At 41.5% G+C, this 16,080-nt stretch overlaps 1 protein-coding gene across 6 annotated transcripts in view; it reads left to right on the plus strand.

Annotated features, from left to right (window-relative positions):
• The first annotated feature begins 322 nt into the window (after positions 1 to 322).
• The window catches only part of LOC141810053 (BAR/IMD domain-containing adapter protein 2-like), a 78,337-nt gene continuing 62,579 nt past the window's right edge, over positions 323 to 16,080 (plus strand). For 5 of the 6 annotated variants that reach the window (XM_074697366.1, XM_074697363.1, XM_074697365.1 and 2 more), the window contains exon 1: positions 324 to 561. In XM_074697366.1, the coding sequence (XP_074553467.1) occupies positions 490 to 561 (72 nt within the window). In that variant the 5' untranslated portion in view covers positions 324 to 489. Of the gene's footprint in view, positions 562 to 16,080 lie in introns of all 6 variants that reach the window. The other variant, XM_074697364.1, reaches the window with a different exon arrangement.

Below are 16,080 nucleotides of genomic sequence, written 5' to 3' on the forward strand. Positions count from 1 at the left end.
ATGGTGCTGTAGGAAAATTGAGCTCGAGCTTGGGCGCACAAGTGCTTTAAAATACAACTACATCAAGCCTTATGCGAAAATACTCTTTGGTCTTTCATTCCAGCCTTTTATATCCCATCATTTGAAGTATCAAACTTTGATTATTGGTGTGGTCTTTGAAAAAGAAAAAAAAAGTATTTAGTTCGTGAATGGTAAATGGATTGTGTCGAAGCGCCTTTTCATTATACTTTCAGACTTTTCAACTTTCCTTCATGCGTTTTTAACGATAGCCTGAAGTCCAAGCCGCGGAGAGGTCCGTGAAGGCAGCAGCGGGCTGTCAGCTGTGGAGAGGAAAGGTGTGTTTTAGTTGGAGTGGGGTGTTTCAGGAGCGCAGCATCGTTTCACTCTCACGAGCGCGTTGCCTCGCCTTTTGTTTGATCCCAACTCGCGTCCGTTTCCCCGTTTATTCCCCTGTTTTCCACGGATACACGTTTCTCGGAAACAACGTTTATGGTCCTGGCCGAAGATCTCACGATGTCTCGCACCGACGAGGTTCACCGCTTTACGGAAAATGTCTATAAGGTAAGGCTCAACTCATGAATAAAGTTTGGAGACGCGTGCAGTGATACAGTGCCAGTCGCTCAAACACATTGAAACATCACCATGAAGTAGGTTTGATTTTCTGCAGTCCAAGACGCGTTTGGAGCCTTCTTATTTTTCCTCAATAATCTCTTTAGGGAAAGGCGCAGAAGCTCAATTCATTTTTTCCTCTTGGTCAGTTGCCAATTGACCAAATCCTGTCTTCCACCTCCACTTGTTTTCATAGTTAATTCAACACCATTTGCTTAAAATATCCGCCTTGCGCACAAAATCTAAGTCACTCAGTCTGTTCCTACGCGTATAAGCCTACATTATGCCTGTAATCCACCTACTGCGCTGATAGTAGAGTAAAATACTCCTCAGATAGCAGTGTATTTAACTACAGCCGAGTTGTCTTGCTGAAATAGGCACATATTGCATTCCAGGAGTCAGTGTTTGACGGGCAGACAAGGTTGGGCTTATCTGTTGCAACAAGTAAACATTTGCCCAATAGGGATTTCAACATTCAAACCTGTTCTACATAAAAACCTGTGCACACTTTGCATGCAGCTGCTATGCCTCACCAGCCTACAGATGGAGAAAATGTTCCCAGTCTGGATTATCAGTTCAATGACTGAATAAATTTTCTGAGAATTTTTGTTTTTCAGGAAAAACAGGAGAAATGTCAACCATTATTTCTCTAACCTTGAAAAATGACGTCAATACATTGCTTGTTATCCCCCAGCTAGCAGCCTAAAACCAAAGTGCATCCATTTTGCAACAATGAAAAACAAAAGGATCAGCTAATGTGGGGTTATTGTCTGGGGACTTCCACTAATTAACCAACAATGTTTGCCATTGTTGGTTGGTCCACACACTTTTCATTGATTATGTAAAAGGTTTGCTGATTAACTTTCTGCAGAACAACAATTCCATTAATCAACTAATCGTTTAAGCATGGATTTTTTATGTAATTTATTCATAGCACTTCAGGCTTTGGCTGTCTGCAAACCTAAATCTTTAAATCACGCCTCCCCCTTCACCTGTGATAATCTCAGGTGTTTTATTTTAACCCTGTTAAATCAAGCCTCCTCTTGGTTAGTATTCACAACTTATTGAATATTTTCACTAATTCTGAGAGCCCCTGCCTGTATGTCAGCTGTAGCTTCCCAAACAGAAGGCCAAAAACTGGTTGAGGCTAGCTGCTTGTTCTCCTCCAGGGATCAGGCATCCATCAGAAAGGAGGTCAGATGAGCAGAGACTGACTGCTTCTTCTTTTAGAGCCAACAAGGGAGGTGAATGTTTCAGATGGCCAGGCTCAATTGGTCACACAGCCTACAGTTTTTTTCTTTTTTCTTTTTTTTTTTGTCAGTCAGGGTTCGTTCAAGTGGTTACAGCTACAAATGTAAGTTAATCAATATAAACCCTCCGTAGGCGTTGGGTGAACAGGTCCTTTTCATGGATGCTCTAGCTCATTGGAGTGCAAACCCAACAGTGTGGGGTTTAGTCCCAGGGGTGGTAGCGTTTCATCAGGGTCTTGACAGCCAGGAACGCTGACACACAGTGGAGTGGAGTGACTTCTTCACGCTGGGGATTTGACCTCACAGCAAAAAGCAAGGAGGTCACCGAGAGGTTTATCTACAGTCGTTGCTTATTTTTCCCCTGCAGTGTAAAAACAAGTTTCTCCGTGTGCTTTAATATTTAAAGAGGCGGGTTCAGTTTGACTCCCACCATATTTCAGAGATGAAAAGCAGTGGTCTCTCAAAGTATGCTGTATTTTTAGGCTTGAAAAACTGAAAAATATACACACTGGCTTTTGATTTTGTTACAACTCCAGGTGCATCTCAACAAAGTAGACAATGGCGGAAAAAAATATCCATATATATTCAGTTTCACAAGAAAATAAGAGTTGAATAAATTCTAAACTCTTCGCATGCAAACAAAACTATTTAAGTATTTTTCTATTTTAGATTTGATAATTTTGGTGCACAGCTTAAAAACAGTCTGTTCAACCAGATTTATTACCATGGATCTCTCAGTGTTGTTCAAAACATGCAACTACTGTCATCGAGAAGACTGCTGGCATAACAGTTGTTCAAAAGACAATTCTCAACACCCTCCACAAGTAGGATAACCCTGAATAAGTCAGTGTTGCTGCATCAATACATACTTGGAAAGTTGACAGGAAGAGGAAGGTACTGCAGGAAAAGATGAGCAAGCAGCATGGATGACTGCAGGTTTGGGAGGAATGTCAAGAAAAGTTGATTCAAAAGCTTTGCTTCACGTCTTCAGGCAGAAGCTTCGACCCTTCTAAACCAGGGATGGTGTCAAAAAGTTTCACCTGGGCTAAGTAGAAACAGAAGTAGACTGTTGCTCAGTGGTCTTAGGTTCTGTTTTCCAGTGAGAGCAAATCTTAGATTACATCTGGAAATGAAGTTTTCAGAGTGAAGGATTTAAGGTGCCAGCACATTGGTGCAATGTGTTTCATCAAGTCAACGCAGTCATCTACCAGGAGATTTTGAAACACTTTCAGCAGCTTTACAGGGACGCTAATTTTCATTTCCTGCTGAATTTAGCACCTGCCGGCAGTGCCAAAAGTCCTGCCAGATGGTTTGATGACTGTGATGTTACATTGCTTGTCTGGCTGGCCATCCCGCCTGACCTCAACCCTATAGAGAATCTGTTATGAAGAGGGAGATAGGAAACACCCAACTCAATAATATAGACCACTTTGAGGCTGCTGTCAAAGCAACCTGAGCTTAAACATCACCTCTGTTGTGCTGCATGCTGATCACCTCCATGCTACCCCACAGTAATTCAGTTTTTCATAAGAACAGAGCCACAAGTATGATTGAGTATATTTTCAAAAGTTCTGCAGTTTTGTTGGGGATGCACCGATATGAAAGTTTTGGCCAATACCAGTGTCCAATATTAACACTGCAGTTATGGCCAATAACTGATATTTACCAATATCAATGTTGTTAGAAAAAAGAACAGTCTGAGATGATGTGTCAAGGTAGTTCGGAGAGAAAGAGTGGCACGATCATGGCACGACCATGGAGAGGATCAAAGGATGGAACGCCCGAGTGAACGCAATCAAATGTCTGTTTTTTGGATCAAAAACAAGAAGAGAGACATGAAAGTAGAGGGTCCACTCTTCTTACGAAGTTTTGGTGTTTACATAGTCATAGAAAACAATATTTTTGGGGTCTTGAAAGATCTTTCAAGATGTTCTGAAAATGGCCATCAGCTAATGAGTAGATATCAACCAATACCGATATGTTAAAACGATGATGAACATTGACTGATACCGATATTGACACCGACATATCCTGCATCCCTAAGTTTTGTATTCAAAGTCCTTTTTAATGATCTTATAGGAAATATTCTAATAATTTAGGACATTTTTTTTCACTTTTCAACTCACATATAAGAATATGTAGAAGATTACCCTTTAAAACTTTATCACAACTTTGTCACAGGTTTCTAGTTCTTAGGGGTGGGAATGTACAATAACTTGTGAACTCAAATACTCTAAATTTCTAAAGAACAAATATTTGAATACCCGCAGTTTATATTTTATTTTAATTGTAAACAAATATAGGGTCTGTTGGACATGGACCTCCCTGACAGTAATTAATGACTTTACGTACATCTTTTCTACTCTTGTAGATGTTCTCTGTGGTGGTGGCTTGTACTAAGGGTTGACAAACGCCGTCAGCTCTCTGAAGCCTTCCTCTTCCACAAAACTTAACTGGGGCATATCTCCAGTTGGCATTTTGGTTATTAGCAGGCTGATCTTCTCCCCTCTGGTTTCGTCACAACGACATGTGATAGCAGGGCTAGCATTTGCTGTGACACGAGACTGCCTGTCAGTTCAAAACATCACTTTTTTGTATGACATGTTGCTGGCAGTTCCATATTTATTTTGCTTTTGCTTTCAGTTTAACATGCAAGTTTTTGTAGCTGCTGTAAAACTGTTATTTTTGCTGAAATCTGGCTCGGTGTGCTGAAGCCGTGGCCAGAGAAGTCATAAGTTTGTATCCCATTAATAATTTTCCTACCAAAGGGAAATGTGTGGCCCCAAATAGCTGGGTCACACCTATTAGTAGTAGTAATATTCTGATATTAGCTGATGCAATACACCACACTGTCTCTAGTTGAGCTCCTGTCTGAGTTTTCATTTGTTTGTTCACCACATTGAGAAAGTGATGCTGCAAGGCATGCTTCATAATTGAATTAGATAAAAATTATATTTCTTGGGTAAATAATTAAAATGATGTAAAAGTTATCCAAAAATCTTCACTTTTTAGTTGACAGATCAACTGAGTTAAACCTCATGATTTTTGGTGCAGACTGCAGGGTGCAAAGACAGCTCCTCAAAGCTGTCATTCACAGAGTCGAAGCTCAGTTTTGTCGCTCGTCATTGTTGCTGAAGACTTTTGTGCTGCTCTACATGTTGGAAAGTCAGTCTCAGATAGCAATCTTTGGGATGAAATAAATGGGACCTAAAACTTTCGGATCCACATTTAAGTGCTTCTGCCTCTTTAGCATGCAAACAGACATCTTCAGAGAAAAAGGAGATGTAAAAAAAAAGTACAGCATCTGCAAAGTCATTACATTCAGCAGCTGGCCAGATACTGAGTAATCACAGGAGGGAAGCAGGGGGTAACTGCGCCGCTGTGAATCATGTTAGCCCATTTGAGTGTGTGTGTGTTTAACAGGGCAGGGACTGTGAGCTCAGCAAGGGTGAGGGAAGAGATTGAGAATGTCACTCTGAGAGTTGTTCCTTTTGGTAAAGGCTACAGAGACACTCCTTGGTGTTTTGAGCTGACTTTATCGCACTGACATGAAAGTCAACCCAGTAAAACCTAGCAATCCCGGTGTGACTCACTTCAACTCTCCTCCCTCACATAGACAGGCAGATCCAGACGAGGCGATTGGCATCTAGTCATTCCCTGTGCTGACAGGGTGAGACAGATCCTAAGACTGACTCTCAGTGATTTTGGTGTGTGTCCGTCTGTGCGAGCACAGTCATCTCCACCAGCTGGCCATGTCAGTGTGTCTGAGCGGGGTGGTGCCCAGGGTCAAGCCTCTTAGCATGTCGATGGATGAAGTCGAGGGCGGTCCTGGCTGGAAGCTGGGGTGAACAAACAGATTAATCAGTGCAGGAGACGCATGGAGTCGTGTGATAATGAAACCTTTTTATTGTTACAAACTTTTCTTCCTGAAGAGTTGAGGTTACATGGAAGTGTCTGAACACACCCTTTTGCATAATACAACTCTTACTTGTGCTTACTCAGAGCCTGGAGAAGTGTTACATGCACTGCAAGTTTTGAACACACCCTGCCAGGTAAGGGAAGAGAAGGGTGTGTCCCGGCTCTACTCGTCCTCAGGACAACACTCATTTTCCCATGCAGCACCACTCCCTGATCGTCAACACAGGCTGGAAAACAGGGGATGCCATTTTCTCAAGTTGCTGTTACAAGCGAGGCTAAATAGCAGTTTGACGTAGACAGGATCAAGCGTGCTGCTTAGAAATGCTGCCTCTGTGTCGGGATCTTCATGTGTCATGTGTCTGAATTTGCTGCAGTGCGCCGTTTGATCAAAAACCCTGATCTGAAAATGGAGTTTTTCCTGCCTCAAAGACGCCTCGTTACATAATCTTTTTTCGCTCTCTGTTGCAATATTGTCGTGACATTCACACTACCCTCCAATGAATGATATTCTGATAATGATAAAGAGGATTACAGCTTCAGCACAATCTCATGTGGGAGATCTGAACAGGTGGTCTCTTAGCAACAACGTGCCATTATTCTTATGTGTTTCTGTCATATCATTGTGAGAGGAAGACTTGCAGTTGGAGAAGGCGAGTGAGAGGGAGGAAGAGCAATGAAGAGGGAGTGTTTCAGATAGAGATGGAGGAGCGTGTCATTATTGATGAAAAATGTTTCACAAAAGGCCCCAAAAATGGGTCCAGAGTAAACCGCCCAGTCTGCTGTGTACTCAGCCCTGCTGTTTGTCCCTGTGGTCCTCCATTAAAAGCCCTCAAGATTCACTTCAATAATGACACCATCCATCACTTTATTTACCTTCTCTCTCGCAGTTTATCACATCAGGCGCCACTTTTCTTCATTATAAGCCATTTAATGGAGTTAGAATGCCTTCAGCTCCTCAACATCTGCCTCCAGAATATAGTGTTTCAACAAGTTTATGCCTGCTGCTGCCCGGGGCTTTGAAAAGATTGCATTATGCACTGCAGGAGTTATCATAACATCCCTTGCCTGTGGAACAGCAGATTTGCTGCATGTGCTTTTGACTGCGATGCAGAGAGAGGACTACTGCTCCTCACACCCACCTTCTCTGCACGTCCGGGGGCGGATGGTTTAGAGACATTCTCTCTTTTCTTTTACTCATCGCTGCTTTTTCAAGGACAGGGACTGGAGATGCTTGGTGCTAAATGCAAAGCTACACTGAATCAACTGCAGAGGAAGACGACGAAGTGGAAGCTGACAGAAAAGGTTGATTTAAAGTCATCTCTTAACATAGCCGTCCCCTGGAATATGAGTGGTAACTCATAAAATCTGACCACATAAGGATGATCTTTGCTTTACAGGGAGCGTTAAGTTCCTTTATTGTGGGGGCGGAACAGAGGAGGAGATGAAGAGAGGGGGAAAATAGATGGAGACATTCCACATCCTTGTTGAAATAGTCCCTAATTACTAAGGAGGGTGACGCCGTAATTACACAGCCTGGATGAGACACACAGAGGCAGAGATAGAACATTTCACTTGAGTTCTGAGACAGCGGACAATGGCCTTACATTTATGGACCATGGGCCACAGTTAACATGCCTGTGGATTGTGCCACTGTATGTCTTTCTGCTACTTTCAGTTGCATTGGTCACACTACACCCACCAGGCTAGCTGAGCATGCAACCACAGTGTTCCTCTGAGCCCTAGCCCAGTGCTATTGTTCCAAATGTAGAGAATCCAGACCCACATGGATGGATGCTCATTTTGGCGGAGACATTTCAACACAGGAGGAGTTTACCGCTGGGATGTAAAGTGACTAAAGCATCACACACAGGATGCTGAATGCATTGTACTTTTGATTTCTCATTTTAAAACATCTGATCTGTGGTGTTCTGTCTATTCTGTAACATGGTGAAAACCTGCAAGGAGGTCAGCAGGCATCAAAAATTCATCAACTCCCGTCATAAAAGCTTCACAGCTGCCATTCAAAACATGCATTTGCAAGTGTTTTTGGAGGAAAAACTCACCCCCCTCCCTGTTTCATTGTGGTCTTCCCTAATCAGTTTGGTAAAAAGAAAAAAAAAAACATTTGAAGAGATTTTAGATGAATGCATTTCTTTGCTCAAACAAAATGAATGAGCTGGTCAAAGAACTAAAGCTGGCAAATAAGTCTGGGTCTTAGTTGCTGTGGTAACCAGCGCCTGTGCTGGGTTAGCTGAGTGGCTGATGCAGAGCGGTGTGTGGGTGTGTGTGAGTGAGTGTGTGTGTGTGCGCATGTGTATGTGTATGAGTGTGTGTGGTGGGGGTCACACTGGCTGCAGATGACAGCAAAGCAAACAAACACAGTAAATAGCTGGACCTCAGGCGAGCAAATAATTTGTGGTAAGCCGGCAGCAGGAGACACAAAGGTTCAAAGGTGAAGGGACGGAGAGCCTGTTTGGTTTCCCCACATCTGAGACCGCTTTGTAGGACACTCGTGGGGCCAAATATCACTACCAGGACCATTTGTAGTTTTGTTGAATTCTAACTCTGTCACTTTAACTTGTGTGTTTGTCAGATTTAAAGATCTGTCTACAACATGCCATAAAAGATAAGACACCTGAAATTTGGGTCATCTTCATTGTAGCTTCAGCAGAAAATGGCAACTAACAGTGCAGGCTACTCTTCTGGTCATAGAGACTTGATTCCTTGTCCTCTGGGCACTTGACTAGATTTAGATGTCACTGTAATGCTGCTCTGGATTTTTGGATCTGCAATTCTCCAGCCTCAAGTAACATCTTCAATCAGATACCCTTATGAAACTTAACTCTTGCCCAAGTCAAACTATAAACAAAGGCTTGAAATAAAGTCATGGCCAGGTGTTCATTTTGGCCAACCGCCAAAAAGTGATAGTTGTATCTTACATCATAGGGAGCCCCAAACACTTTGGCTGTTGCTCCCCAAGGCTGTGTTGCTGTTGGACAATAGCCAATTGGTTCTTAAATTTCAATCTGGTTTTCTTTTATTTCTGCTTATATTGGCTAATTATTGAAGCATCAAATCTGTTTATGGTTCGTTAAATTCTCGATGGTGGTGCAGCATGTTGAGCTGTATCAGAGGGTTTTCTGACAGTGATATCTCCGGAAGAATGCTCTTGGGTGGACTGGGCCCCCTTTCAAGTCGTATTGACCATTAAAGGCCACCCTGAAAACACGAACAATAATTGTCAGTTTTTCTTGTCTGAGGCAGACTTGATTTGTTTTGAGATTTTTTTCGAGATTTTTTTATGATGTCATAACAGATATTGTGCTGGAGTCAAACTGCCATTAAAAAAAAAAAACTTAAAGTTTGAATTTGAAATCCTTAAAGAATCAAGCTTAAATTAACAAAAACAAAACCTTTGTGATTTTATTTTTAAGTTGAAAATTAGATATAGGGATGTGATAGCTGTGTTTAAGGGCATGTTCATACTAGCTATCCAAACTGTGCCAAACTCAAGCATAATTGCCCCCCTGCAGTGCCGTTTACCCCCCATTGGCCAGTACAGCCTGCAGCCACACTACTCTGTCTGTTACGCCACTGCGGAGCGGCTGTTTCCCCGAAGTGCGGAGTCAGCATAATGAGACACAGAGAGCACTGCTATAACTTTAGAGACTTTATGGCATGTTAAGTCTTTTTTAACCAACACAGCCCTGCTTTTGATTAAAATGATTGGGGAGAGGTGCGGTCGCAGTGATCATATGTCATGGATCACACATCATATCCATGTGCTTGTGCATGAAGTATACCAGCTATAAAACACCTCTCGCTTGTGAATCATGCCTGAGCATGGCACAATTGTGGTCACACTGGTCAAACAAACTGGACTTCAGGGTTAAGGCGTGCTTGGTCACGGTTCGAATGGCCAGTGTGACCATACTCTTACTTAAATGATTGATTAAATTATTGATTTAATGATTACAAAAACAATATCTAAACTCTATTTATTTGTTTGCCCCTGCATAAGCCAGTATTTTAATTAGACCACCCTAGTCCCCAAAAAATCTGGATGTGCCCCTGATTTACCAACCAAACCTCAGCTTATACCAAAGACATTGCAGTCACAGCTCTCACTTACCATAAAGCACTGACAGTGGGATTAGGACCAAGTTAAGACAGAGCTTGGGGTGTGCAAGAGAAATCAAAAGTTGTTAAATATTTATCGAGGTATAGCTGTATCATTTCGTAACATTTTAAGTTAAACTGAGCAGCCCTTCTCCAATAAAAGTCATATTTAGATCAATTACTGCAAATGAAGAAACTAAGTAGATCTAAAACTGTCTTACAACTAGCAAAAACTGCATAATTACGTGAAGTACTGCTTTTTTCTACACATCAGCTCCCTTTAAGATTTTGCAGGGTCATGAGTTTGAGTGTAGCTACACTGGCATAATTGGATCTCTGTTGCTAATAAGCTAGCTTTAATAACAAGTGCTTAATGTTTCCTGCTCAAGCTGAACATAGAGATCACAAAAGACCAGGCTTTCATCCCCTGATGTCAACGACTCTCCAGAGAAATTATTCCAGCAGTGTTTTTTTATTGAAGCCCAGAGACACAAAACCTGGATCACCTGATCCCACGTCTTGAACTCTGGTCTTTGTTCATCATCGTTTCAAAAACACTCCTTAAACAAGCCTTAAGATTCTCTTGCTGTGGTATGTTTGCATTTCCTTTTTTACAAGTCAGTGTTTGCAGGATATAAGCATCAGTATGTGTTTCATGAGAGCCAGGCCTGAAACTGTCAGGATCTGCTGCATCACCAAATAATTGCCTGTCATATCGTGGTGTTATAAGCATGTCTTTGATCGGTTCAGTATGGATTCCTGTCTGTGTTTGACAAGCCTGATGTGCAATAATACACCCTGTACACCTCTTAGACAAAGGAACACGCAGGCTGTTCTTCCCCCTACCTACTCACGATGCTGAAGAGTGTGTGCTCCTCAATCCAACTTGGAAAAGACACAAATATTCAAGAGGCATTCTGAGATTTGATGTTCGCCTTGGCTCCTTGTGAAAGCACATGCTGTGCCTCCTGCAGTATTAGAGAAGCTTTAGGTATGCAAGATGGACTAACTGCTTCATGGCATCTTTTCAAAGAGTGTATCTGGACCTGGCTTTGAAAAAGCACGTGGTGGACTGTGTGTTTTCTGAATGAGAGGATGTGTGTTCTCAGGAGAGTTGTCAAACCTGTCTTTTAGCTGTTGTTGGATCCCCTGTCAACTTTTTGTGAATGCTGCTTAACTCCTTAAAAAATGTTGAGGAACTGTATTCATGGTCATTGAAATGATGCAAAGTTTGCCACTGACCTTTATGAGATACTTGAAGGGATCAGGAGACATAATTGAGTTTAACTTTTGCATGATCTCTAAATTGAATTTCCACATTCCTGGTGAAACGTAATAAGTCCTGTAGCTTCTTTTCAGTGTTGTCTTACCAGTACAGCATGCAAGCTGAAAATTCTTTCCTATGAGAGGGGAAATAGTTGAAAAACATCAGCATTTTAGGATTAAAGAGCCACAACACACCTTGGTATTCATTGTATCCACTTGGGAGAAGAGTCCAGCGTGACAAAAATAAACAAGTGCAGAGTTTAAACCAGACTGACCTTTGACAGAGTACCCACACATACTCCACATACTGTCAGCTTTTTGAGTACACTTCAAAGTTAAAACAAAAAAAAACATCATACACTGTGCACTTGATTCATACTACAATATATGATGCACAAGTTAAACAATCAGTGGGAGCTTTTAAACCATATTCTAGTATTAAACATCACAAACAGTCCTGAATGATATGTAGTATCTTTTGTAAAAATGTTAATGCATACTGTATTATTTCATATACACACCCCCTGTCTTCATGGAGTTCACAAACCAATCCACTGCAAGATCCATGGGTCCAGATTGGTTCTCTGCAGGTACAAAGACTTCTTTGCACAATTAGATTTACTAAAAGCCCCTTATCCACGCTGTTATTTATGGGTGTGCAGGTCAGTAGTGTCTGACTGTGAATAGTTTGCCGTGGTGTGCAGAGGACATGCATGTACATGTGTATTGCATTAAAGTTATACATGCACTCATTGTGGTAGATGCAGAGCAAAGATTATGCAAAAATTATGTGTATGATTGCATTAGCATAAAACACTGCATTTAAGACAATTGTGGTTAAGTGTTGTTGAACTTGGTTTTACAGGTTTTGCACAAAGGAATCTGATTGTGTTGAACAAATAGGAAAATGAGCTCACTTAATTGTTGATTTATCACTTGAAATTTTCTAAACCTATGCATGATCTCAAGTTTCAAAGCTTCCAATAAATCCTGATCACAGCGTATTGACAGTGTCATCACTCATCCTGACTGATCCTGGTCGTTGTTGCTGCCGTGGTATGATTACATGTATCTCACAAACTTAAAAATACCTCAAACCCAGCTATTAATCATGATCTAAAAAACCAAACATCTCGAATAATTCTGATTAAGTAGCAGCTTTATGTTAAAACAGCCAAATTACTTCCACTGACTTCTCTGGATACATCCTGTGATGTCATTTAAAGTTTGCCTGTCTTCTAATTGATGTTTTTTGAGTATATATATATGCTTTAAATTAGATGCTTCAACAGGGAGTCTGTGGCGTTTTTTGGTGGTTCAGGCATTTTTTTTATATTTTCAAATGATTATTTCGAAATATTTCATTTTTTACTCATGTTGTTGTCTTTGAACACACATCAGTGAATACATGGAGGCCAAAGATGTTATCTTTCAGCTAGTTAGGTGGTCCTCAATCTGAGGACCTCTGCTTTAGCTCAATATCCTTTGGCAGGTCCAATGATGCCCTAGCTTCAGTGTCCTTACACATGCCATGATATGTTTATCTGGATTTCCTTCTTCACACTTCATTGGCTCTTGTCTTGCCCCCCAAACGGTGCCTCCACAAGTTTCCAGTGCCAGAAGAAGCAAAGCATCTCCAGAGCATCACCAAGGCACCGCCATGCTTCACTGCAGGCAGGGTGTTCTTTCCAACACATGCTTCATTCTTCTTCCTCCAGACAAAATGCTGATCTGGAGGTTCAGAAAGTTGAAGTTCTGTTTCATCGCTCCACAGATCAATGGTTATGTATACCAGGGATGCAGGACAAATCGGTCAATATCAATATCGGGATCGGCTGATGTTGGTTATTTTTTAACATATCGGTATCGACCAATATTTACTCGATAGCTGCTGGCATTTTCAGAGCATCTTGAGCGATCTTTCAAGACCCAAATAATATTGTTTTATATGACAATGTAAACACCAAAACTACCTAAGAAGAGTGTATTCTTTTCTTTCAGGTTTCTCTTCCTGTTTTTGATCTAAAACACAGACAAAACATACTTTTTCAACCACGTTCATTCCGGGCGCTCCATCCTTCGTACCTCTCCATGGTTGTCTTTTGTCACGATTGTGCTACTCTGTCTCTCTGAACTACCTCAACACATCATCTCAAACTTTAAAGAAAAAAAATTTATAACCAATATCAATATTGGTAAATATCGGTTATCAGCCATAACAACAATACTTATAGCGGATATCGGTATTGGCTAAAATTTTCATATTGTAGCATCTCTAGTGTATACTGTGAAATTTTTAAGAGCAGATATTTGTACTTACTGAACAAAATGGCAGTGTGACAGGTCCTTATTGTGACTGCACAATGGCATACAGAGGAAAATAAGTTAACGAATTAATAAAAAAAAGTCCTCTTCATCTTCAAAGTCCAAGTCATCAATGGCCAAGTCAAAGTAGATTTATACGCCATGGAAACGAGGATATGAGTATGAGTCCTGGGCTCAAATCCTAAAGCGCTTTATAATGTCATTCATGGTTCTAAGAACTCAAGATGGGGCTAGAAAAAAAATGCTGAGTCATGGCTTCAAAATGTGATTTCACAGTGCTATGTTCATGCTTTTTTATACAGCCGAGGCTTTTACCCTCCTCACTATGTTTCTGTTAATTAACATTCCATTAGTTATTCCAGTACCGCTGAGCAGAACTATATGGCCCATTAGTAGTACTTTGTTGCAGACCTTTAAGTGTGAGTGTATTTACTGGGAAATGAAGTGTTTCCTTCCTGGAAGCTGTTTAGCCAAGGATTTGAGACATCTCCATCCAGACATGTCTCCTCTTCACCTGTCCTTATTTCCTCACGGTTCAGAGGAGACAGCCAGACAGGAGATTGCCCCGCAACCTAGCGATTTTCTCTTAGCCTAGTTATTAGTTTATGTTAAAGGTCTTTGCTCCCTGGTCGCTGACGTAAACCAGTCACACAGTTCTCATTAAAAAGAAAAAAAAAGTCTTACCATGCAGTTGTGACAAAGTCTTCATCTCTTTCTTAACATCCAACCCTGATTACATCATTAGGCCGGGCTCCTTCTGCTACCTGTCATGCCCTCACAAATAGTAATTGGTGGCTTCATCTGATCCAGGGCAATTTCAGGCCTGCTGCTGGTTACTGAGCAGAGGAAGGAGGGAATGAGGAGGAAGGAGCGAGAAGGAACAGATGATGGCATCCTGGCTTCTGATTGCGCGTGATTCCCCCTGCTTCTAATCAGCTGGTGTTACTTTGAAATTACCCCCTTTGCATGTCATTATTGCGCTTGTGTGTGTGTGAGAGAGAAAGAGAGTGTGTGTGTGTGTGATGAAGCAGAATGAGTGGAGCTAGATGAATATCCCATAGTTAGAATCGACAATCTCTTTCATACACACTGAGCTTGTTTCGATTGCTGTTGCCACTCTGAGGAGGAATTCATTTAGTTAGGGCACGGGGAGAAATCATTATAATCCTCTTAATAATGTTTGCCCTTATCTTCAGCCTTTATGCACACGCTTCTGACTTCTCCATATTCCTTCTTTCTCACCTCACAGTAAAAACGGATGTCGAGCAGATTTCATTTTTGCAGGAGGCATTTCTTTTCTGCCCTTCTTTAATTGCCCGCTTTAATTTCAGCCCTGAGTGCTGATAGCGACTTAATTCAGTCCTCTTGCAGGCAGGCAGGCGCAAAATGGACAGCTTCTCCGTATCTGGAGAGCTCAGCTGTGACATATTTCTGACTTTATTATTTCATTAATTGAAAGATGACACAAAAGAGGCTCTGGGTGGGAAGAGATATACAATGAGTTATTATCTACCTTTTACATGTAATTCTGAAATTATCCCGTCCTTACAGTTTTCTGCTTTTTGATCTCCCGCTCTCACTGTCTTTCTCTGGTATTCTCTCTTCCTTCATGTCAAACAACTCCAAGTGTCTCCTGGCCCCATTTCCCAATTAGCTGCCACAATTAGGGTGACAATGTAGTACAAGAGGACTGGGATGACAAATTTAGCAACAATAGGAAGAGATGAATAAAGAAACTACCTCACAGTGTTTTTTCCTCCCTGGGCTGCACGTCACTCCAATGTATGCCTGTTATATAATCTACATAAATCATGGAGCCTTTATTTTCTGTTAAGTTAAGTTTCTTCCTTTGTTTTTTAAGTGTGTTTTCAGTGGCAGTAGGTCAGCTTTAGTGCATGTAAGAAAGGCGGTCATGCCTGTGTCAGCTACCTTTGGCCTCCTCAGTGGGAGAGTGTGCTGTAATGATGCCGCACCAGGCTTCGCTTTGTTATGTAATCCTCCCACCGCTTTGAAACACCACCACTCTTCATTATGACGCCTTGTGTTAATGTAGGTGTGTGCACGATGGCGTGCGTGAATGTGTGTGAAAGGCCCATGTCCCTGTGACCCCCATCCTCATCAGTGAGATGCAGCGGGATAAAATGTGGACCAGGCAAATTGAAAAAAAAGAAAGAAAGAAAAAAAATTAAGGAATAAACATTTCCCTAGCGAGGTCCTAGGGGACGAGTTTGTCTTTCATCTTCCCAGAGGCAGAGAGCACGGGGATGTCTCTTGTACAAGCTCTGTGTGTGTGTGAGTGTGTGTAAGCATGAAGATGGGATTCTCCCCCAGTCATTATCCTAGCCTTCTGCTGTATTAGACTAACACAGCTGGTAAATAAAGAGAGCTGATTTAAACAGGGGTTGCTGTTCTTTAATATCTGTTTTTTGCTATCTTTGGAATACATTAATTTAAAACAACAAGCTGCCTCCTGTGAAAAGGAATCAGTGAGTCCATTGGACATAAATAGGCTCTCTTTTTTTTTCTCCGTAGAGGAATGTCTGAGAAGAAAATTCTCTCTCGAATTTCACTTTACTCCTGGGCTGGTTCACAG

This window comes from Halichoeres trimaculatus, unplaced genomic scaffold (assembly GCF_033239565.1).
Source record: "Halichoeres trimaculatus isolate MK-OKI-2021-1 unplaced genomic scaffold, fHalTri1.1 fHalTri1_scaffold_20, whole genome shotgun sequence".
NCBI lineage: Eukaryota > Metazoa > Chordata > Actinopteri > Labriformes > Labridae > Halichoeres > Halichoeres trimaculatus.